The sequence below is a fragment of the Loxodonta africana genome, chromosome 20, assembly GCF_030014295.1.
Source record: "Loxodonta africana isolate mLoxAfr1 chromosome 20, mLoxAfr1.hap2, whole genome shotgun sequence".
NCBI lineage: Eukaryota > Metazoa > Chordata > Mammalia > Proboscidea > Elephantidae > Loxodonta > Loxodonta africana.
Window position 1 is genome coordinate 13,050,402 of NC_087361.1, and position 24,984 is coordinate 13,075,385.

Genomic DNA, 24,984 nt, shown 5'->3' on the forward strand with positions numbered 1-24,984 from the left:
AGGAATTAAGAGAAAGAGCTTAAAGTTTAATGAGTATAGAAACAGCTCAAAAACATAAGCCAAGCCTCTGTCAACACCTGCTCACCTGAATACTGAATACCATACTGTTGTGGAGGCTGGGGTGGGGCCTGCGGCTGCTGAGCACCATAACCGGCCTGTTGCTGGTACTGTTGGTACAACTGACCTAAAAAATAAAATTACCAAAACAAAAAATACAAGGAAAAGGGGTAGGTTTACCTTGGCCGACTAATTTTTAAAGGTACACTTACATTCTCTCCCCATCCAAGCACACACAAACTACTTAGCAATTTACGAGAATATGTTTCCCTTTCAACGTATATGAAAAACAGAATGAGTTCACCAAGTGTGGCTGCTCTGCCGTGGGTTAACTGCTGAGAACTCAACCCCAATTGGCAACGAACAGAAGACTATTTACATGACATAACACTAGTGGTTACCACTTCATATACTCCAGAAACACAAATGTTTTCAAATCTAACTGCCAACAGATAAGCATTGAGAATAATTCTATGTTCCAGAAAAAGCGAGTAGCAAAATAAAAAATCTGAGACAAGGGATAAACACCACTGATGGCTTCTAAATCTTTCCCAAAGCATCATATTTACTGTCTTCATTATTTGGACCTTTTTTGTTACCATATGAACTGAACCTCTGGTAGAAGGAATTATACAGCATTCTTTCATTTCAGACCTCAAAAAACTTCTGGAATTTGACAACTGTTGGTTTTCAAGGTACACCTGTCATCTGAATATCCTATCCAATCATGAAGAATCTTTTAAAGCTTAAACGGTTCCTCACTGCACTTCTAATAGCAGACCTGCTTAACACCGGGGATATGTCCTGGGAAATGGGAGCCCTATTTGGGGTCAACAGACCACAGTTCCTATGGAGAAAACGTTTGAGATATTATTATTACCTGTGATTTTTAAACAAGGGTTTACGGGTTCATGTCTTCACCATCTCTACTTCTCTACAGTTGTTCTAACCATGGATTAAGCTTGAGTCTAAACAGACTCGATAGCAACTAACAACAATGCCAATACAAGAGCCGTTAGCCAGAAGTGGCCCTGAGCACCTGAAACGCGGCTCATCTAAACTGTAACGTTTGTGCTGTTTGTGTTCTGAAGCCTTTCAAATCAGTGCCCACGTATACCAGATTTCCATTATGAAGTAAGAAAAAAAAGGAAACCATTAATAACTTTTTAATAATAGTTCCATGCTGACATACTGGATATACTGAGTTAAATAAATTAAAAAAAAAAAAAATTTTTTTTTTTAACTTTTCTAAAATGTGTCTAATAGAAAATTTTAACTTATTTGAGGGCTTCGATTATATCTCCTTTGGACAGCACTGATCTGGAATTTCACCCCCAGAACGCTAATCTACTGACTAACGTCCTATTATTAACTATACTGGTTTTATGCTGTACATTTTAATAAAAAGTTAACAGTTTTAACAAAGCATGCAATTAATGTCGCTCTAAAGGAATTAAATGCACATCAAGTAACATTCATTTCATGCCTTTGGACAAGGGTGCCTGGCTGCTAGGGGCACTTACGGCGGTAGGAAAGCTTTTCACTGTGTATTATCTTTAATTTTTACTTACATAAAAATGAGTCTTTAAAGTAAAATGAATCCTTGATAGAATAAGTTGAGATATTACTAATGGAGTTAAATTTCATTCCTTTGTAAGTGAGCAGCAAACACTGTAGAGTGGCAGTTGGAAGTCCAGTTTTACCAAATAGCATACGCTGCTTAAAATGGAATGCTTTTAACAGTTTCAGTCCACCTGATAGAGCTGTTAAACTCTCCTCATAGCCAAACTCTGCTTCTGCCCCTCTCTTTCAGCCCGTATCTGCTTCAGTTAAAGTCTGTTCTGTCCTTGTTGCATCTCTGTACAAAGGAAACTACTTGACTAAGGCTGACTGAGAAGAGGCTGAAGCCCTAAGACCTCTCCCCACACCATTCATTCATCAGCAAAATGTCCTGTGCTAGCTCCTAATGCCTAATACTGACCCAGTGAGAACTCTGACAGTATGATCACGAGATGAAACACCACTATTCCAACGTGACCAGTTCATTTTAGGCTACGCTCTTTTAAATGAATAACACCCTCAGCTTGCTTCTGGAGCTGAAAATGTATCACACTGCCAGCTTGCCCCTTTCTACACATAGTAAGAGCACCACCTGGTGTTTGTTTTAAAGTAAAACGTGTAATTATAATCTTAAAGGCCATAACATGCACGGACAATTCAAAGGAATCATGCTGTAATATTCAGAGATCAGCGAGTATTTCTTAGCTGTGCTCTGCAGAGCTCCAAGGTTAAAATGAGGCACCTTAGAGCCTGTTAGTCTGGGCTTGGAGGCCTCAATCCCCTTTAACCAGAGCAATGACCCTTTTATCTGTTTTAAACACTGAGCTTTCAAGTTACATTTCATCCAATTTTCATATTTTACAGTGAGAGAACATCAAAACCCAGAGAGACTAAGTCATTCATCCAAGGTCACATTATTTAGAGAAGAAAAGTCTGGCTTAAAATTACATTGCTTTTCTACAAAAGAAATGTTTTGTTGCTAACTGCCCAAAAACATACAGGGCTATTAATTGTCCCAAAACACTACATTTAACTAAAGTTTTGTTTCATAGAAGTTTCTATTTTAAAAATCTTTTTTAATTACAAAAATAATACACATACTGCCACTGAAGGCATGGGGAGAGCAGAAGGAGATAAATTAACACCCGAGTATAACGCAAAATAAAGTGAGACGTCCCCTTCCCAATTCTGCTCTTCTCCCGGGGGGTCACTACTGCCGGGTAAGACTTTTCCCTGATCTTTCTCCCTGTATTTATATTCACACTTTCTAGGTTTTTCTCCTTACAGTAACTGGAAGTATACTAACATATTTTCTACTTATTTTTTAACCCAAAAAAATACCACATCAGTAACCCAAGTTTTCACAGTTCTGTTCACAGCATAAATGCATATTTAAGCTGCTTACCACTCCAGCTACGCTGCCATAAACACTGCTGCACACGTGTCATTCTGCACACGTGCTCTAAGCTCTGTTTTACCTTCAATCTGACCTGCTTGTGTCTGCGCTCCTGTATACGGTGGTTGCTGTGGCTGAACTCCTGGTGGGTGAGCTGCTGAGGACGAGGACGCGATGCTGTCAGGCGTTCCTGAACGGTCTTCTGCAGGAGCACTGGGTGGCCCTGGATGGTCATGAAGAGTCAATTCAGTACCTAATATGCTGCCTGCCTTTCCTCTATCAAGCTCAATTAATAATAATAAAAAAAAAAAGATCTGTTTAAAAGCCAGAAACTAAAAGTACTACAGAGTAAGTACATCGCCACAAATGCAGCTTTTTACATTAAGTGTATGTACTTTTAGGAGTCCCTGGGTGGTGCGAACAGTTAAACACTAAACAACTAGCCAAAAGGCTGGTGGTTCGATCCCACCTGGAAGCACCTTGGAAGACAGGCCTGGCAGCCTATGGAGCAGTTCTACCCCGCACGCATGGGGTCACCATGAATTGTAATCGACTCAGCAGTAACTAACAACATCTGTCATTTATTTTTGCATCTGTTCCAGTATCTTAGGAATCTATAGCCACAACTGGAGTGTTATATTTCTGAGTCCTAACCTCGCCTTGGAAAAGCCAATTTTCACCCCTGCAATGTTAATATCCTCTCACTCTCATGCAATCTATTTTATACATCCACCAAAAGTATCATTTCATTCTTCAGTGGGTCTCCACTGCCCATAAATCAAGGGTTCAAACATTTCTTACAATTGTTCTTTTCATGTGCTCCACTCCCTCAGCTAATCTGACCTCCTCCATACTCCCACAATATATCTAGTATTCTTTCCACCTCCATTTCATTTATTGCTATTTCCTCAATCCCTACCCCATTTTCACCTATCTAGATATAACTAAAATCCTTTAAAATCAGTTACAATCCTACACTTTTCGCAAATCTTGGTCTGTAAATATTTTTCTACTTCTGACATTCTATACAGATTACTTTTATTATTACCCTTACCAACTTCTACTTTGCATTTCTTAACAAGCCTCATCATCCCTTAAACTACCAGCTCTTCTGGGCAGGCTTTCTGATTCTTTCTGTCTGCCTCACAACGCCCAGGACTCCAACAAGTGACGGAGAGAATCCGTTCCAGTTCCAAGACTGGAACAGTCAAAAAAGACATTCTGAAGATAATCTAAATCTAAATTTTTAAGCCTGATCTCAAAGAACTATTCACTCTTCTATTTGGCATTTCCTAAGTCTTAAATATTAGCTAGAACATTAATTCATATCTCAGTTGCTCTAGGTGTTTTTCAGCTGCATCATTTATCTGATGTTTTCTCTTTTTTGCAAAAACACATTATCACATACAAAAATGTCTCTTCTGAATTTCATTTTCTTTTTAGTGGATAATCTCATAAAAGTCTCAAATAAAAAGAGAATGAACAGACCAAATCCTTTATTTCCAGCTACTAACAATGACAGAGTAAATTAGGCAAGTAAACCATCCCACAGGTAACAATTAAAAATCTGGACAAAAGAGAAGAAACCTAAGCAGAGTTTTCCCCAGTGGAACTGCACTGGGTAAAAACTGGAAGCCCTGACCCCTACAGCTCCAAAAACAAAAAACCAGTGTCGCTGACTTCTGATGGCAGAGGGCAGACTTCCAAGCAGCTGGAAATTTAGGAGGGAAATCCCTCAAGTGAGGGAAATCCCTCAAGTGGAAGAACCACAGGAATGAGACCCAAAATCTGAGTATACACTCTGCCCAAATCCCCATTGACCACATGGCAGGACACAGACACACACCCAGGAGGGTTCAGCAATAAACACAGCGACTAGAGCTGAAATAACTGAGGGGAGGTATCCATTGCTATATGCCACGGGGCAGACAGAGTAAGCAGCCTGAATCCACACGTTAACTCCCTGATAGAACATAACATAAAATAATCGATCTCAAAAGAACCTGAAAGAATCCTAAGCCACTACAACATACTAACCTCAATGTCTAGATTTCAAACAAAAGGAAAACATGACCCACATACTCAGGGAAAAAAGCAGTCAACAGAAACTGTTTCCAAATAGGCCCAGGTGTCGGATGTAGCAAATATTTCAAAGCAGCTGCTATAAATATTTTTAAAGACTAAAAAACATATTGAAAGAATTAAAGGAAAATACGGCTTTGATGAACAAAAAGTCAAGCATCTCAATGGAGAAATGGAAGCTATAAAAAGAACCAATAGTAATTCCAGAACTGAAAGTACAATAAATGAGATGAAAAACTCACTAGAAAGGTTCAACAGCAGATTGAAGACGGAAAAAAAGAATTAGTGAATTTGAACAGAAATCATCCAACTGAAGAGAGAAAAAAGACTGAGGAAAATGAACAGATCTCAGAGACTCATCGGACAGTATCAAGCTCTCCAGCATGTGTAACTGGAATCCAAAAATGAGAAAGCAGATGATGCTGCTGAACATGACAACCAAAATACAAAAGCATAAATCACAGTACAGATGCTGTTTTAAGGTTAAAAACTTATTCATGTAAAAGTACGTTCTCCACTGAAGTAATTTAACCAGAAACCTGTTTAAATTTCAATTTCTCTAAGATCACAGAAGATAAAACCTATCAAATATAATTTAAATTCTGCAATGAATCTGAAATAAAATTATGGCATAGTTCAGATCAAAAAAATAAGTTTCAAAATTTTACTTTGCATAAAATATACCTGAAGCAAAGAGTGGCTATCCTTTAAAGGGGAGGGTGGTACTGACTGGTAGAGGGCACAAGAAAGCCTTCTGGGGTGCTGGAAAGCATCTATATCTTGATCTATTTGGTGTTTGTACAGGTAGATATATATATAAAACATTATTGAACTGAACTGTTTAGATCTGTAAACTTCACCACATCTAAGTTAACCTTCAATTAAAGCAGCAGCAAAGGAACGAGGTGACAGGACATGACAAACAAGAAGAGAAGGGGGACTAACAAACATGCTACCTTACCTGAAGCCTGATCTTCTGTCAAGCCAAATGCTGACATGACATTTTTATTGATCTCATCTTGGTTTTTTAAGGGATCAAAAGCTGACATACTTGCTGCCATAACTTGAGTAGACTGTTTTCCAGAAGAATCAGCAGCAGCAGGTTTTTCCTCTCTACCATCCATGGTATCTACAACAAAGAGAAACAGAAGAACAACAAAAAAAAAACCTTGTTTTCCTTTTTAAAGTCAACAAGGTCTAAAAAAAATACAAGACAGAGAAATATGTGTGTAAATACAATCTACAGTGTTAACAGTATCTCTCTGAACACAATATTATAGATAATTTTAATTTCCTCTCTACTTGCTTATATTTTTATTTTTAAAATCAGGAGGACAAAAGGCAAAAAGAAAAGCAAAATAAATAACACAACCTTTTCAAAAAATTCTATCTACCCCTTTCCCTAAATATTATTAGATGAGGAAAAAAAAAAAAAAACAAGCTCTATAACAAATATTTTATTTTGGTAGTTCATGACCTAAATACATAGCATGCACTTGGGAAAGAGCAATTATGGGAATGAATGTTTTGTCAAAGCATAAGATGCTTAACTGAAGTTGTAACTTTTTTGTTTTGTTTTGTTTTGTTTTGTTTTCCAAGCCTTATGTTTTACTTCTACTGCCTACTGGTCTACTATTATACTACATGGAAATCTCCAGCCAACCATCTCTAAACAGCCAATCCTCTGTACACAGCCCGAGACATACGCTTTTAACTTGCCGTGTCTTACTTTGAAATTTTTATTACTTATTAAATTACTTGTTAAAACCCTTACAGATGATATGTATCTGGGATTTTCTTCAAAATAATATGTGAGTACAAGTATATGGGATTATAGGTGCAACAATACTATGAACTGATAACAAAGTTGGGTGTCGGTTCATGAGATTGAGAGTATTTATTTTTTCTTAATAAAATGTTTTAAGAAAAAATAGAAAAACTAAATTTTAAACATATGAGCAGGTTAAACATAAAACCATGCTTTTGTTCTAAGGATACTAAGGTACTCAACAGCATTTATACTACCACCTTGTGAAAGAAAAGGAGTTCAAAAATAACCTACATTTTACAAATAGGAACCCGGGCTAAGATACAAAAAGATAACAGGAACAAAACAAAATGAACAAGCAAACGAAAAAATGCTACTAACCACTGAACCGATTAACAATGATTATCATTTTTCTTCTGTTATTAAGCAAGTAAATAGAAGTCAGCAATGAGATCACACCTGTGATCAGTACAAAATTTACCTTCTGAAAAAACACAAGCACTAAAACATGGACTTGCAGCTGTCATTCGTTCCTAACTTGTCACTCCAACACTGACTACTTTAATATTTTCTGAATTTCTGGAAAACTTCAGTAGGTACTCCTTCAATCTAAGTCTACCAGTTATTCATCTTACTCACCAATTTCCCTCCTCTAATCCCAAGGCTATACATACTCCAAGAGTACACCACACCAAACCAAAAACCCACTGCCATCAAGTCGATTCCAACTCATAGTGACTCTACAGGACAGAGCAGAACTGTCTCATTACCTAAGCCCCACAGGGTTTCCAATGATGTATACCTTTATGGAAGCAGACTGCCACATCCTTCTCCTGCAGAGTGGCTGATGGATTTGAATTGCCAACCTTTCAGTTAGCAGCCAAGCACTTTAACCACTGCGCCATGAGGACTATTACACCACACCACCCTTACAAATTATTCCCCCTCACATGATTAACTTTTTATTGTCTTTTTTCACTTACCATAAACTAAATTCATCAGGAAACACACCGTCCACTAGTCTACTATTTGCTCCATTAGCTGCTAGAGCAACTTCAACAGATCAATCTAGTATCTAAGGCAGCTACATATCATTTGCTCCCTGGAGGAAAGGAAGTGTCCAAAAACCATTGCAAAGGTAGAACAACAAAGAAACAGGGAGTCCATGGTTCTGGGCAAGGGTAAGCCAAACAGTACTGGCGGCTAACTACCAATTTTATTTTGTGGACTACACTTGGCTTTTGATATACGTATTTTTGGTTTATTTTTCTGCAGAAGGAGGTTGATTATTAAATCAGGATGTTCTAGGAGCTTAGAAGCTTTAAAATGTCCACAGAAGCAAGGTGTTCAAGAAATAAATAACCTCAGTACAGGAAACATAAATATATAGCCACCTCTAAAAATAAAGCACTGATGCACGATTCATTAGGTAAGTCACATAGGACATGATTGCTAGAAGGCTGTCCAAACAAAGAACTAACATTCGGCGTAATTTCCGAAAGAGAGGAGACACCAATGTAAACATTTTCCATATGAACATAGGTACAAAGCTATCAATAAAACACATCAGAATACAGAAATAAAAAACCGATAAACAAAAGTAGTAAAGTGGAAAGAAAAAGGGGAGAACAGAGTGCTTGTTAGTCACTGAAACCAAAAAGCTTACAATTCTATTCCTCAGAGCAGAACCTAGGCTACTGTACATAATTTCTGCACAGTACTGCCTATATACGCTGAATTTTTATTTAAGTTTCATAATACTTTAAATCCCCTGAAATTGTACGCAACTGCCGTGTGGGCTTGTATGAATTCTTCAGGGAAAACGGTCTAAATTTTCATCAGATTCTTATATTTAAAATTAGTACTTTTTGTTCTGAGAGGTAGGGTTCAGAATAAGTAACATGCTATGGCCAGAAATAGAACAGGCTTCATCACAGAGGGGCTAAGACGATCTCGTTATAGTATTTCAATAAACAGCCAATATGTTCTTAAATATACAGGTACCATTAAAAACTATTAATCAATCCCCAGATAATTTATTAAGCATCTACTATTAACACATTCGACATGATTGGAAGAAGAGGGAAAATACGGAAAATGTGTCTTTAAAGTGTAACCAAATTCAGTACAGAAAACCAAAACTCTAAAATTTAAATGGAGCCAAAAATAGAATAACACCTCAAAATCTAGGAGGCAGAGCCAAGACTGCAGACAAGTCAGACACACTTAGCCGTCCCACTGCAACAAAGACCCCAAAAAACAAGAAAAACAGATACAGATGTCAGTCCTGGAACCCTGAACCTTAAACGAAGAGACAGAAGTATTAGATTAGAAGCCACTGAGGAGAAACAGAAACTGACAGAAAATAGGGAACGAATACAGATACAGAGTGGAGGTTCCTGACCAAACAGCATGATTTAGTGCTGCCATTTTGGAATAAAGCCAACAACCCCACACGCAGAAGGCATCTCCACGGAATTGCCAATAGGAGACAGAGGTACAGCACAGACAAGCCCAGGACTAGGTAAGACCACATCTGCTGGCTGCAACTCAAGGAGAAGCCCAGAATCTCTCACTCAGTAACCATGGGAGCACGCTCCTACATCCCCCACCCCTCTGGCAAACAGTGACTCTAACTGGCTCATCACGGCAACCTCGACTGTTGGAAACCACAGCACCAACCCACCCTATTGTCCTCCTCCATCTACCCCCTCTGCCCTGTCTTTGCTCCCTCTCGTAACTCTCTCCTCTGCCCCAACCATGACTCTGAGGGGACCCGCCCTAGACCCCAAGACCCTTCCTACAGGCTCCAGACCCCTCCCACCACCTGTCGCAGTAACCAGGGGAATCAGGCTGAACCCGAGGCCCTTCCCACCCGCTCCAGACCCCTCCCTCCCACTCTGGCACCCAGGGGACCCAGCCCAGACTCCAGGCCCTTCCAGCCAGCTCTGGATCCCTCCTACCACCACCTGAGGCCCAGAGGGGACCCACCATGGGCTCCAGGCCCTCTCCCACTGGTTCCGGACTCCTCCCACTGCCCACCACAGCCCCCCAGGGGACCTGACCCAGATGCCAGACCCCTGCCTGCCACAGCCCTGGGGGACCCAGTCTGGACCCCAGGCCCTGCCCACCAGCTCAAGACTCCACCCACAGACTGCAGTGGCCTCGCTCGAGCCCCTAGCCTGGTTCATGCTGCAGACAGACGACCCATCTCTGCCCCTTCCCTTTCTGCTGGACCTACCCCTGCTGCACCATAGGTGAGCAACTGGCCCTGCACACCAGACAAGGTGATGAGAACTATCGTACCAACAGACATGCAAGCAACAAGGCACGCACAGTCCACCCACCTGGGCAACCAAACAAAACAAAAAAGCAGGATGAAACCAACCTACAGTCAATCAAAAAAAAAAAAGAAAACCTGAACATTTCATAGACAGCAGATAACAACATGTAAAAAAAAACCAGAACAAGATGGCTCCAGTGAGTGACCAGAATAAAGCAGAAGTTAACCTCCCGACAGAAGAAAAGGCACTGGGCCTATCTGGTAAGGATTCCAGACTCTAATACCTGGGGCTCTCCAAGAGATTGGGGAGATATCACGGAAAACACAGACAAAATCATGGAAAACACAGACGAAATCATGGAAAACACAGACGAAACCAAACAAAGGCACTGGGCCTATCTGGTAAGGATTCCAGACTCTAACACCTGGGGCTTCCAAGAGATTGGGGAGATATCACGGAAAACACAGACAAAATCATGGAAAACACAGACGAAATCATGGAAAACACAGACGAAATCATGGAAAACACAGACGAAACCAAACAAAGGCACTGGGCCTATCTGGTAAGGATTCCAGACTCTAATACCTGGGGCTTCCCAGAGATTGGGGAGATAGCACGGAAAGCACAGACGAAATCATGGAAAACACAGACAAAACCAAACAAAGGCACTGGGCCTACCTGGTAAGGATTCCAAACTCTAATACCTGGGGCTCTCCAAGAGATTGGGGAGATATCACGGAAAACACAGACAAAATCATGGAAAACACAGACAAAACCAAACCAAACGTAGCCATCATCAAGGAAACAAAGACAAAGCAACAGAAGAATTCAGAAAAATAATATGAGAAAAAATGTACAAAAAATAAATAAACATCAGAAATTAAACAAAAACAGCAATTAGAAATCAAAAAGATAAAAACAGAATTTCAGAAATGGACAATCCAATAGGAGGTTTTAGGAGCAAATCTGAAACAATGGAAGACAGAATCAGCAAAATTGAAGACAAATCCACGTATGACACTTTGAGGAAAAATGAGAGAAAAGAATGAAGAAAAGCTAAAAACTGCGGGATATAATCAACAGCAAAAATTTGCACATGATCAGAATTCCAAAACGGGGAGAAAATGGAAAACACAGAGGATCACTGAAGACTGGCAGATAGAAAACTTCCCTAATATCTTCAAAGATAAAAAGCTGACAATCCGAGCTCAGTTAACCCCATACAGGACAGCACCAAAAAAGAAAGTCAGCAGGACGTATCAAAATCACACACGCCAAAACCAAAGACAAAGAATCCTGAAAGCAGCTCAGGAAAACAAGAAGTCCACATGCAAAGGTGAAACAATAAGACTAAGCTCTGATTACTTCAGCAGAAACCATGCAGGCAAGAAGACAATGGGAGGATAGATGTAAAACCCTGAAAGAAAAAAATTATCAACCAAGAATAATATACCCTGCTAAAGTCTCTCTCAAATGTGATGGAGAAATCAGGACATTTCCAGATAAACAAAAATTAAGGGAATATGTAAAATCCAAACTAAACTTACAAGAATTGTTAAGGGGAGTCCTTCAGTTAGAGAACAACATTAGAAAACAACCTGAATCTAGGACACAAGTCAGTATCAGCCAAATACCAACCTTGGTAATGAACTCTCAAGGATTAAATCAAGCTAAAAGATTCAAAACAGGGAGCTAGAGATGACAATCTGTAAATGATGACAATGTCAGTGCAACCAAAGGAGGAATACATGGTGTGGATCTAGAACTTCCAAACAGAGAGGAAGTCAAGGCGATATCAAGTAATTGAAGACAGGGTCAAACTCAAGAAGACAGTGGTAAATTTCAAGGTAACCACAAAGAAAGTTAACAACCTACTCATCAAAATGAACAACAAAGTCTCAGTAAACACAAAATCTACAATAACGAATCGAAAAGACATTTTACAAACCAAAGAAACTCGGCACAGGAGAGTTAAGAGGAACAAAGAAAATGTCAGCACCACAAAAAAAAGGCACTACAAAATGACAGCAACAAACTCAAACTTATCAATAACCACAACGAATGTAAACGGCTTATATGCACTCGTAAAGAGGCAGAGAGTGACAATGAATAAAATGCAGAACTCATCAATATGCTGCCTACAATAGACACACCTTAAACCCAAAGATACAAATATATTAAAAATCAAAGGATGAAAAAAAAAATATTGAGCAAACAGCAACCAAAAGATAGCAGTAGTAGCCATACTACTCAGATAAAATAGACTTTAAGGCAAAATCCACCATAAAAGACAAAGAGGGACATTATATAACGATTAAAGGGACAATCCACCATGATGACATAACCATAACAAACATCTACGCAACCTATGACAGGGCTCCAAAATACATAAAACCCTAACAGCACTGAGAAGAGAAACTGACAGTTCCACAATAATAGTAGGAGACTTCAACACACCACTCTAGGTAAAGGACAGAACATCTAGAAAGAAACTCAGCAAAGATACAGAAGATCTTAAGCCTACAAACAACATCCTGACCTCGTATACTTGCACAGAGCGCTCCATCCAACAGCAGCAAAGTATACTTCTCTTCCAAAAGACCTGGAACACACTCCAGAATTGACTACATCTTAGGCCACAACATAATCCTCAACAAAATCCTAAACACTGGCATTAATACTAAGTATCTTGTCTGATCAAAACACCATAAAAGTAGAAATCAGTAACAGAAAGAACCAGAGGCAAAAATTAAATACACGGAAACTAAGGGACACCTTACTGAAGAACCACTGGATAACAGAAGAAATCAAAGATGGAATCCAAAATTTTCTAGAATCAAGTAACAACGAAAACATTATCATACGAAAACCTTTGGGACACATCTAAGACAGTGCCCAGAGGTCAATTTACAGGAACAGATGCACACATCAAAAAAGGGACAAAATCAAAATGTTAGCTATACAACTCGAACAAATAGAAAGAGAACAGCAAAAGAAGACCTCAGCCACCAGAAGAATGGAAATAATAAAGATCAGAGCAAAATGAGAGAACAGAAAAACAGCAGAAATCATTATCAATGAAACCAAAAGTTGGTTCTCTGAAAGAATCAGTAAAATCGACAAACTGATGGCGAAACTGACAAAAGAAAAACAGGAGAGGGAGCAAATAACCCAAATGAGAAATTAAATGGGGGGCATTACATCAGACCCAACCGAAATAAAAAGGATCCTAACAGAGTACTATGAAAAACTGCACTTCAACAAATTTGAAAACCTAGAGGAAATGGACAAATTTCTAGGAACACACTGCCTACCTAAACTAACACAAACTGAGGTCAAAGATCTGAACAGACCCTAACAGAACAAGAGGCTGAGAAGGTAATACAAAAACTTCCAGCAACAAAAAAGTCCTGGCCCAGATAGCTTCACTGGAGAATTCTACCAAACATTCACATAAGAGCTTGTACCAGTACTACTCAAACTATTTCAGAACACAGAAATTCATTCCATAAAGCAAGCATAACCTTGATCCCCAAACCAGGCAGAGACACCACAAAAAAAATGAATTACTGACCCGTATTTCTCATGAATATAGATGCAAAAATTCTCAACAAAATTCCAGCTAACAGAACTCAGCACCATATAAAAAAATACACCACAACCAAGTGGGATTCACACTGCGTATGCGAGAATGGTTCAACATCATACAATGAATCGATGTAATCCACCACATAAACAAAAGAAAAAAATCACATAAATCATCTCAATCAATGCAGAAAAGGCATTCAGTAAATCCTAAACCCATTTCTGTTAAAAGCTCTCAATAAAATAGGAATACAAGGGAAATTCCTCAACATAGTAAAGGGCACCTATGCAAAACAAACAACTAACATAACTCTTAAAGGAGAGAGGCAAAAAACATTCCCCTTGAGAACAGGAACAAGACAAGCATGCCCTTTATCATCACTCCTATCTAACACTGTGCTAGAAGTTCTAGCTAGAACAATAAGGTAAAAAAAAGAAACAAAGGGCATCCAAATTGGTAATGAAGAAGTTAAACTGCCCCTATTTGCAGATGATCTGAGACTATAGAGAGAAAACCCAAAAGACTTCACGAGAATACTAGAACTTACAGAAAGATTCAGCAGAGTATCAGGTTACAAGATAAACATACAAAAATCTCTTGGACTCCTATACACCAATGAAGAGAACTACGAAAAGGGAATCAGGAAAACGATACCATACTTTGGAATGAATCTAACCAGGGACAGAGAAGACCTATACAAAGAAAACTAAAACACTACTGCGAGAAACCAAAAGAGACTTACATAAATGAAAAAAACATACCATGCTCATGGATAGGTAGATTCAACATTGTCAAAATGTCAGTTCTACCCAAAGCAATCTACAAATACAATGCAATCCGAATACCAACAGCATTCTTTAACAAGATGGAAAAACTAATCATTAACTTTATATGGAAAACAAAGAGGCCCTAGGTAAGTAAAACATTACTGAAGAACAAAGGAGGAGGCCTTGCATTACCTGACCTCAGAACCTACTATACAGAGACGGTAATTAAAACAGCCAGGTACTAGCATGACAGACACACTGACCAACAGAACAGAATCGAGAACCCAGATGTAAATCCATCTACCTATGGGCCACCTGATTTGTGACAAAGGCCCACAGTCCACTAAAGGGGAAAAGACAGTCTTTTTAACAAATGGTGCTAGCAAAACTGGATATCCATCTGTTAAAAAAAGAAAAAAAAACAGGACCCATATCTCACACCATACACAAAAACTAACTCAAAACACATCAAAGACCTAAACATAAAACCAAAAATTATAAAGATCATGGAAGAGAAAATAGGATCAATTAAAAAAAAAAAAAAAAGACGTCCTAATATATGGCGTAGAAAAGTATAAAAACCATAATTACACTAACACCAGAAAAAAAGCTAGATAAATGGGATCCCCCAAAATTAAACACTTACGCTTATGAAAACACTGCACTAAAAGAGTAAAAAGAGGACCTACAGACTGGGAAAAAATTTTGGCTAGGACATATCCGACAAACGTCTAATCCCTAAAGTCTATAGGACAATCTAATAACTCTACAATAAAAAGACAAATCATCCAATTAAAAAATGGGGATAGGATATGAACAGATACTTCACCAAAGATGACATTAGGTGGCCAAAAGAACATGAGGACATGCTCAGAATAGCTAGCCATTAGACAAATGCAAATCAAAACTACAATGAGATACCATCTCACCCTGACAGTACCGGCACTAATTAAAAAAACAGAAAACAACAAATGCTGGAGAGGTTACAGGGAAATAGAATTCTTATGCACTGCTGGTAGGAACGCAAAATGATATAACCGTTTTGGAAAACAACATGGCGCTTCCTTAAAAAGCTGGAAATAGAAATACCATACAATCCAGCAATTCAACTCCTAGGAATATATAGCCTTGAGAAATAAGCTGTCACGCAAATCAACAGACATACGCACACCCATGTTCACTGCAGCACTATTCACAACTGCAGAAAGACAGAAACGACCTAAGCGGATGAATGGGGAGGACATTATGCTGAGGGAAATAAGTCAATCACAAAAGGACAAATACTGTACGAGACCACTGTTATAACACATGAAAGTGTTTCAACACAAAGAAACAATCTTTGATGGTTACTAGGGAGGGAACGGTGAGGAGGGAAAAACACTAGATAGTAGATAAGTGGCAACTTTGGTGAAGGGTAAGACAGTACACAATACTGGGGAAGTTAGCATAACCTGACCAGGGTAAAGTAATAGAAGCTTCAGACACATCCAAACACCCTAAGAGACTGAGGTACTGGGCTTAGAGCTGGAGACCATGGTCTTGGGGGACATCTAGCTCAAATGGCATAATGGTCTATAAAAAAAAAGTTCTACATCCAACTATGGTGAGTAGCAACTGGGTCTTAAAAGCCTGCGAGCAGTCATCTAAGATACATCTTACTGGTCCCATTTCAACTGGAGCAAAGAAGAACGAAGAAGACCAAAGACACAAGGAAAAGATTAGTCCAAAGGACTAATGAACCACAACCTACACCTGACTGAGCCCCGAACAACTAGATGGTGCCCAGTTACCACCACCAACTGTTCTGACAGGGATCACAAAAGAGGGTCCCAGACAGAGCAGGAGAAAAATGTAGAGCAAAACTCAAATTCATACACACACAAAAGAGAGACCGTGCTTGCTAATCTGATAGACTGGAGAAACCCCAAGACTATGGCCCCCCGACACCCATTTAACTCAGTACTGAAGTCACTCCTAGATTAGACAGGTCTACAGGGCCAAAAATAACAAGAATGTGGCATCAGGATTGGAGGAAGACTAATTAGCCACCTGCAATATGGAGATGACACTACCTTGCTTGCTGGAAGTGAAGAGGACTTAAAGCACTTACTGATCGAGATCAAAGACTACAACCTTCACTATGGATTATACCTCAACATAAAGAAAACAAAACAAAAGTCCTCACAACTGGGCCAATAAGCAACATGATGATAAACGAAGAAAATACTAAAGTTGTCAAGAATTTCATTTTGCTTGGATCCACAATCAACACCCATGAAAGCTATAGTCAAGCAATCAACCAACGTACTGCACTGGGCAAATCTAATGAAAAAGATCTCTTTAAAAATGTTAAGGAAACCCTGGTGGTGTAGTGGTTAAGAGTTACAGCTGCTAACCAGAGGGTCAGCTGTTCGAATCCACCAGGCGCTCCCTGGAAACTCTACAGGGCGGTTCTACAGAGGGCAGTTCTACTCTGCCCTATAGGGTCACTGAGCCAGAATCGACTTGATGGCAATTCACAAAATGTTTAAAAACAAAGATGTCACCTCGAGGACTAAGGTGCACCTGACCCAGGTATGGTATTTTAAATCACCTCATACGCATGTGAAAGCTGGACAATGAATAAGGAAGACCAAAGAAGAACTGATGCCTTTGAATTACGGTGCTGGTGAACAATACTGACTACACCATGGACTGCCAAATGAATGAACAAGTCTATCTTGGGGTAAGTACAACCAGAATGCTCCTTAGAAGAAAGGATGGTGAGACTTCATCTCACTTACTTGGGACATGTTATCAGGGACCACTCCCTGGAGAAGGACATCATGCTTGGTAAAGTCGAGATTCACTGAAAAAGAAAACCCTCAACAAGATGGACTGACACAGTGGCTACAACGATGGGCTCAAACAGAGCAAGGATTTTGAGACTGGCTCGAGACTGGACAGTGTTTCGTTCTGTTGTACATAGGGTCGCTATGCGTTGGAACTAACTAGACAGCACCTAACAACATGTCATCTGTAAAAAGATGTACATTACAATTATTAAAGACTGTTTAAACTTTACAATACTATTTTAATGTAGCGATCTAATTTTTTATTTGAAACTACTTCATATGCCACATAAAACAAGAAATGACTTTTAATTCTTAAAGAGGTTCACTGAATATCTAAAGAATTTGAGTCCAAGAAGTCTGAACTGATTTATGTCATAAACCGAGCAGTCCAAGACTGTCAAAGAATCACCCAGAGAGCACTTTACAAATGGGATTCCCGGACCTCCATCCTCCAAGTATCTGATCCAGTAGGTCTATGTTAAGAACCAGGAATTCTCATGAAACTTCCCATAATTTTGACGGATGGCAAGGTTTGGGAATACAGACATGAACATTTGCAGAGAGGCAGGGATAGAAAATGACACTGAGGGTGCCAACCTACTCCTACTGGGGAAGAGTTTTTTAAAAAAAAAAAAAAGAGTAAGATCCACTACAAGAGATAAGAAGAATAAATGAGAGTAAAATAATTACGGCCTACCATTTTCAGGAATACTGGTGGCAGGTCCTGGTTCTCCAGGTGGTTCCAAACTATCCAATAAGCGATTCACTTTGTTTCGAAGTTCTATCAGTTCTCGGCGGAGGTATTTCACCTGACTTGATTCAAGAGGCCTTGGCTGGCCATTAACTGGAATTAAAGAATTAATTTGACAAAAAATTAGGAGATGTCCTTGAATAAGTATATCACTAAAACAATGATCAATAAGGAAAAATAAACTCCCTTAAAAAAATACATCATCATCAAACAAGATAACCTATTAATATCATTTAAGAACTGTTTACTACTAATAACTTATCTTGTTGGAAAAAGAAACACCCATCAGCATGTCTTAATGCGAGATCACACTGGTATATAACATTTATAAGAAAAATTGTAATAAAACCTACACAGTTTTAATTAATTTTTCATAAAAATTATATACCTCCAGCAAGTTCATTTTTTCACACCATTCTTTTATATTCTTGAAATAAGTACTTCATTCTACACGGACATGTAAAAAGACACAACACAGACCCGACAGGTCTGTTATCCATCTTGCCTACCTCTGAATGAAAATAAAACTAACTAAAAGAACTGACTGAAAAATATCCCATTAAATACATAAATGCAGACCTTATGAATCCACACCACTCACTGTCATTCAAAAGGTAGCTACGTTAGGAGGCAGTATATAAACCACAAAAAAGCCAATTATCCAGTCATCTTTCACCTCGTTTAATCACCCAATCTGTCCAAAAGATTTTCAGCTGATTGAAAAAAATTTAAATCTATCATTCAGCAACAGTTCTGAATAAAAACCCCAAGACAGGACTTCAGAGACTAAACTAAAATGCTTTGTGCATTGCCATTACACATACGCACAAACTTCTGAGACGCCAAAAAGTAAAGCATATGTATTTGAAAATAAAGATCCATGGAGGTTCTGTGATTGTTAAATGTTTCAAATGTCAAACCACCAATATAAACCACTTTTAGTAGACAATCCACTAGCATCTGACACACTCCCTTTTTAGTTATGAAAAAGTTGAATGTAACCTCCTACCTACATTAATCCCTGGTTTTACTGAGTATTACTAGCTTTCCTCTAACATGTTAGAAAGACAAAACCAGCTCCTGACAGCCAAGAACTGGCCTGGTTCTACAGGATAGGCCTTCCTGTTTCTACAAGCTGGTCTAGCACTCACAGGTAGGCTGTGGTGTTTTCCTGTTGAATACAGTGCATTTTTATACAAGTTATGTGTATGTTATACTTTTTTTTTTTTGCAAACCATACAACCCATGTATTATTTTCATTACCACGCTATACCAACTTTTACATGTTGTTGACTTCTATTTCAATTTTTTTTCCTGCTGAATGGATTTAACGTTACCTGGATGTCATGAATTGTATTCCCCAAAAATATGCATCCACTTGGCAAGGCCACGATTCCCAGTATCATGTGACTGTCCACCATTTTGTCATCTGATATGATTTTCCTATGTGTTGTAAATCCTATCTCTACGAGGTCAATGAGGCAGGAGTAGAAGTTTATGTGCAGGACTCATTAGGTTGTATCTTAAGTCAATCTCTTTTGACATATAAAACAGAAACCCAAGCAGAGAGCCATGGGGACCTTATACCACCAAGAAAACAGTGCTGGGAGCACAGCGCATCCTTTGGACCTAAGATTCCTGTGCTAGAAGCTCTTAGACCAGGGAGAGACTGACGATGAAGACCTTCCCCCAGAATCAACAGAGAAAAAGCCTCTCCCTGGAGCTGGCACCCTGAATTTAAACTTCTAGCCTCCTGGTCTGTAGGAGAATAAATTTCTCTTTGTTAAAGCCATCCACTTGTGGTATTTCTGTCATAGCAGCACTAGATAACTAAAGACATGGGATAAAACTATCTCACTAAAACTTCATTTAAGGTAGGTATTTTAGTCCTAAACCAAGTGCAAGCAACAGTGAACTGAACAGATGATGGACATGGGACACCATGTGGAAACCAGAGTATGAATGCACAAAGAGCTAGGAGTGAGTAAGTAAGAAAATGACCCTGGGCCTGAAACTACAAGAACAAGATGTTTTTATTTTACTACTTTTATAAACAACTTTTGATAATTAATGTCCTTGAAATCAACAAATCAAAGTCACCAGAAGAAAATGTGTTTTCATCTTAAAATAGGCCACTTTAGTATATTCATTTATTATCATCACTTGACTCCTGGAACCCTTCAAAGTTGACCACCTTCTGCTCCCAGTCATCTGGAAGTTGCTAGCTTACAGGGCTTCTCATCCTCATTATTTTTCATGACTCTAGAATCCACATGAAGCCCGCCTTGCAATCTGGCATGCCTCTTCCATGTGCCAGAAGCTTTGCTTTGACCTGACCTGTGACAGTAGAGATGGCCTGACTTTGTTCCCTTCGAGAAATAATCCGTTCTTTCAAGTTGTTCTCCAACTCAGGCCATCCTGCTTTGGGCCTATGACATGTGCGTTTTCAGATTCATTTTCTCCAGCTCCTTTCTCTCCAACCCTGAATTCTCTCACTGCCACTCTGTTCTTCCACCCTCACAGAACAACTTTCAGCTTGAAGGTGGCGGTGTAGGACTTGCATTTACCTCCTGCCATGATCCTGAAGAGTTCTAAGATTTAGGTTTATCAACTGAAAACATGCACACAATATAACCGATAAGTGGCTGTTTCTAGTAAACCAAACTAAAAACCGTTGTCACTGAGTTGATGCTGACTCACCACAACCCTACAGGATAGAGTAGAACTGCCCCACAGGGTTTCCAATGAGCAACTGGTGGATTCAAACCACCAAACTTTTGTTTGGCAGCCGAACGCTTCACCACTGTACCACCAGGGTTCCAGTTCTAGTGAAGAGATTGCAAAATTTAAATGTGAGGTGTACAAGAAGCAAGGGTCTTTTTATGCGCTCACGAACACATGACTAAGATAACTTATGATCACTGACCACAGACACTGGCACTAGTAACATAATTAGACTATGAAATAAGCAGACCTAACATATCGTAATGGTTTCACTTCAGATATATGATAAGGTTTTTGCATTCACCTGTTGAGCCAAGAGCAATCATGTATCATTTTTGCTTCGTTTACTCCTCCAATTAAAAGCCCGAATCAGAAGACAACTGTAATAATTACATCAATGCAGAGTGAATAAAAATTCCTATTGATAGCTACTCGATGCCATTTATGCCAGTGCAGGCTTCACTTTGTTTATGCTTCCAAATGATAGCATGATTTTATGAACAAGCTAGAGCAGGTTCAAGGTTCCAACTGATGACTCAAAAGCCATGGGATATAACTATCAACTGAAATTAACAGAAACAAACGCAGTTTCAATTGTTTATTTTCCAATTACCGGGGTACTACCAAACTCGATTCATGACTTCCTGATGAGGGCTTATACCCTTTTATTATAAAAATATGATCAAAAATAACATTTTTGGACTTCTGAATGAGGGCAGATGAGTTCTCAAAGTATGCAGATAGTTTAAATTTTAATCCATCCCACCTAAGGACCAAACCAACAGTGGTTTTAAATTCTCAAGTAAGACTTCCTAAACCCCTGACAGCACAGAGTATGACAGTCTAGCTTTCTTGACTTTTCCCTCTGTCAATGCAGAGATTTTTTTTTTTCTAGAATATTCTTTTTGAGAGTATTGCCCCAAGAATCTAGCACCCAAGGCCTTCGCTGGGTTGTTACAGATTGAATTGTATCCCCTTGAAAACTTCTGCTGGTATCCTAACCCCATACCTATGGATGCGATCTCTTTTGGGATTAGGGTTTTCTTTGCAGTGTTAATGGGCTATGCTGGTGTAGAGTGTGTCCTAAACCTAATCACTTCTGACTCATAAAAGAGATTTGACACAGAAGCCGGGACATACAAGAGTAAAACAGATACTATCTCAATACAAGGAAGGAAGATGAATTTACAAGCCCAGAACTCCAAGGATTCCCAACAACTAGAAGCTAAAATGGACAAGGAAGAACATCTCCCAGGAGCTAAATGCTGAATTCAGACTTCTAGCCTCCTGAATTGTGAGAAAATAAAACTCTGTTCTTCATAGCTACCCACTTGTGCTATTTGCATTATGGCAACAGTATATGACTAAGACACGCGCACACACACACCACGCAGCGTGCTGTCGAGGCGATTCCGACTCAAAGCGATCCTATAGGACAGAGCAGAACTACCCCATAAAGTTTCCAAGAGCGCCTGGCGGATTCGAACTGCGGACCCTTTGGTTAGCAGCCATAGCACTTAACCAGTATGCCACCAGGGTTTCCACTAAGACACATGTAGACACCAAATGACAAGTTCCTAGATTATGCAGTCTAAAACTCTCACAATCACCATCAAGAGTGCCCCAAGTCTCAGCTTTTGGCACCCTCAGGTTTTGGCTTTTAGTTCCATCTACATTTTGACCCAAGAATATTTCCCTTACTCCCTTGAGAAAGCTCAGTTACATAACTCAAAAAATGTATTTGTAATGGTTTATCCAGAATAGCATGTTCTCACTTTTTGGAGGAGGATTTTCACATTATCTAATCTGCCTTATAGCTGGCCAGGAATACTAATTAAATGCTTTAGGTTCAATATTACACAAAGATACCTTTCATTCTAAAAAAATCTTAAAATAATTTGTTACTAAAAAATTAAAACCTGATTCATATTTATCCTTCCTAAATGGAGATGAAATAAACACAATTAAATCAACAGGCCAGATCACACTTCCCTTCAGAGGTCATAAACAGGTTTCACGGAATCCTTGGGTCCGGCACAACGTACTATTTAAAAAAATGTTAAATAAAACATCCAAGAAAAAACACCTGTGATTTATTTTTTGCGTAATCATACTACAGCTTCAACTTTGTAGTCGTTTCTATCTTGTCCCTTAAGAGTTGTGTCTTGCAAACCTGCTAAATTTAAAAGAAAACAAAATCTAGAGGATTAAAAGGAGTCATCTATTTGTTTTTTTATAGAACTATCTCTGATTTTTTACTAGTCCTTGAAAAATAATGTCTAAGGTATCCAAAAAACCAAAAAAACCAAACCCGTTCCCACTGAGTCAATCCTGACTCACAGCAATCCGACAGGACAGAGCACAACTGCCCTCATACAGTTTCCAAGACGCACCTGGTAGATTCAAACTGCCAACCTTTTGGTTAGCAGCCGTAGCTCTCAACCACTATGCCACCACAGTGACAAGGAATTCCCTGACTGGGAATTGAACCCAGGCAAGAGTGGTCAAAGTGCCAAATCCTAACCACTAGACCATAAGGAACTTGAACTTTTTTAAAGTATCAGGCCTATAAAATAAGTCTGAGAATAAACAAAAACATACTACACTATACCAAAAAAGCCTGTTGCCGTCGAGTCAATTCCGATTCATAGCAACCCTACAGGACAAAGCAGAACCGCCCCATACAGTTCTCAAGGAGTGCCTGGTGGATTCGAACTGCTGACCTTTTGGTTAGCAGCCGCAGCACTTAACCACTATGCCACCAGTGTTTTCTACTACGGGAAAGGTAATTATAAATTCTTGGAATCTCACCTTAACAAAGGTAGTTTTAACACTATGATTATTTTTAACCCAGAAACATGTAGACAAGTGACACACTTTATTATTCAGGATAATTAAACAGTAGTAGAGTAGACATGGCATTGGAAACACCCTTACTTTCTTTACCTTCCAAAAAATGGACATAGTTAAGCCTTCATTAACTACTCAAAAATTCTGATACGGCTAAATTAAAGCAATAACATTCTATCGGAGACATCTAAGCTGTATCTCATTTCAAAAACAAAAGAGTCATAACATCACAGTTCTTACTGAACTAAACTTTTTAAAAAATACATAATCAGAAGCCTCAAGTAATTTAAAACCACTCTTTGACTGCAAATTAATTTAAACACTCTTTTGAGTAAGTTATCCCCTAATTCTGCTCTTTAAAAGGAAAAAGCCCAAATCTTTAATAAAAACACACTGAATAAAATAATTTATTAGAAAGTTTACCACTCACCAAATAATGTCAGTTTCAGTATCCTACTACACTGAATTGCAAAGGAAAGATCAGAACTATCAAAAATTGTTATAAGATCGCCATCTGAAATTTAAAAAAAGAAATGATTTCATATTTACATCAGTAGTAAACTAGGGCGCATATAAAATTAAAATCCAAAATGTATATTGCAGATCATAATTAAAATCTCCCATAAAAACTTTAAGTAAGCATTAAAGGATCGACTAGGAAAGATGCATTTGTTCAAAAAAAATACTTAATACTCCTTATTACTCTTATGGCAAAGCATTTATCATATCCTGATAAAAGATGCCAAAAACGCAGCTAAGATTAATGAATTAAATGGGCTTTTTGCTAGTCACCAGGAGATTTATGGTAGCAGTATCATGTCACTGGTTTAGACTAAAATTTTTCTATTCCAAAAAAATGTAAACGTATTTTTCAAAAGTTAAATTAATAAAGATTCTCAAGGTTCAAAATTTAATCCTAAGCCCAGTGACACGTCAGTGACACCGTGGAGAGGAAGCCATACATAACTAACTCAGTGCTGCAAGACATTTTTGCAGAAATTCTTTAATGAGTGAATGAATAGACACTGGAGTCTTTCAGGTTACTGACCATTTAGATGTTAAGATAAAAACTATCAATTCTCACCAGAAAATTAATCATATTACAAATAGTGCACATTTAAGACTCTGAAATCCCCCAGATCCCAGAGACAAAGAATACTATAGTTAGCATATCAATTGCATGTCTCAAAAGTGTTCAAAGGGCTAGGAAAAAAATGTTCCCCGAAGAGAGCAAGAAGAGAAACACAGCCACAGGCAAGGAGGCGTCAGGGGCCTAGGCAGGCTATCTTCCCAGACACAGCTGGGGGGTGCTGTCCTGGGGAGGC

The 24,984-nt window shown here is 38.8% G+C and overlaps 1 protein-coding gene across 5 annotated transcripts in view; it reads right to left on the bottom strand.

Moving 5' to 3' along the window:
* The window catches only part of TFG (trafficking from ER to golgi regulator), a 35,492-nt gene that overhangs the window by 4,945 nt on the left and 5,563 nt on the right, over positions 1-24,984 (bottom strand). For 2 of the 5 annotated variants that reach the window (XM_064273046.1, XM_064273049.1), the window contains exons 3-7: positions 24,090-24,173; positions 18,032-18,178; positions 6,057-6,224; positions 3,108-3,236; positions 86-184 (exon numbers count right to left, since the gene is read on the bottom strand). In XM_064273046.1, coding sequence (XP_064129116.1) covers positions 86-184; positions 3,108-3,236; positions 6,057-6,224; positions 18,032-18,178; positions 24,090-24,173 — 627 coding nt within the window. Of the gene's footprint in view, positions 1-85; positions 185-3,095; positions 3,237-6,056; positions 6,225-18,031; positions 18,179-24,089; positions 24,174-24,984 lie in introns of all 5 variants that reach the window. The other 3 variants (XM_064273045.1, XM_064273048.1, XM_064273047.1) reach the window with 2 other exon arrangements.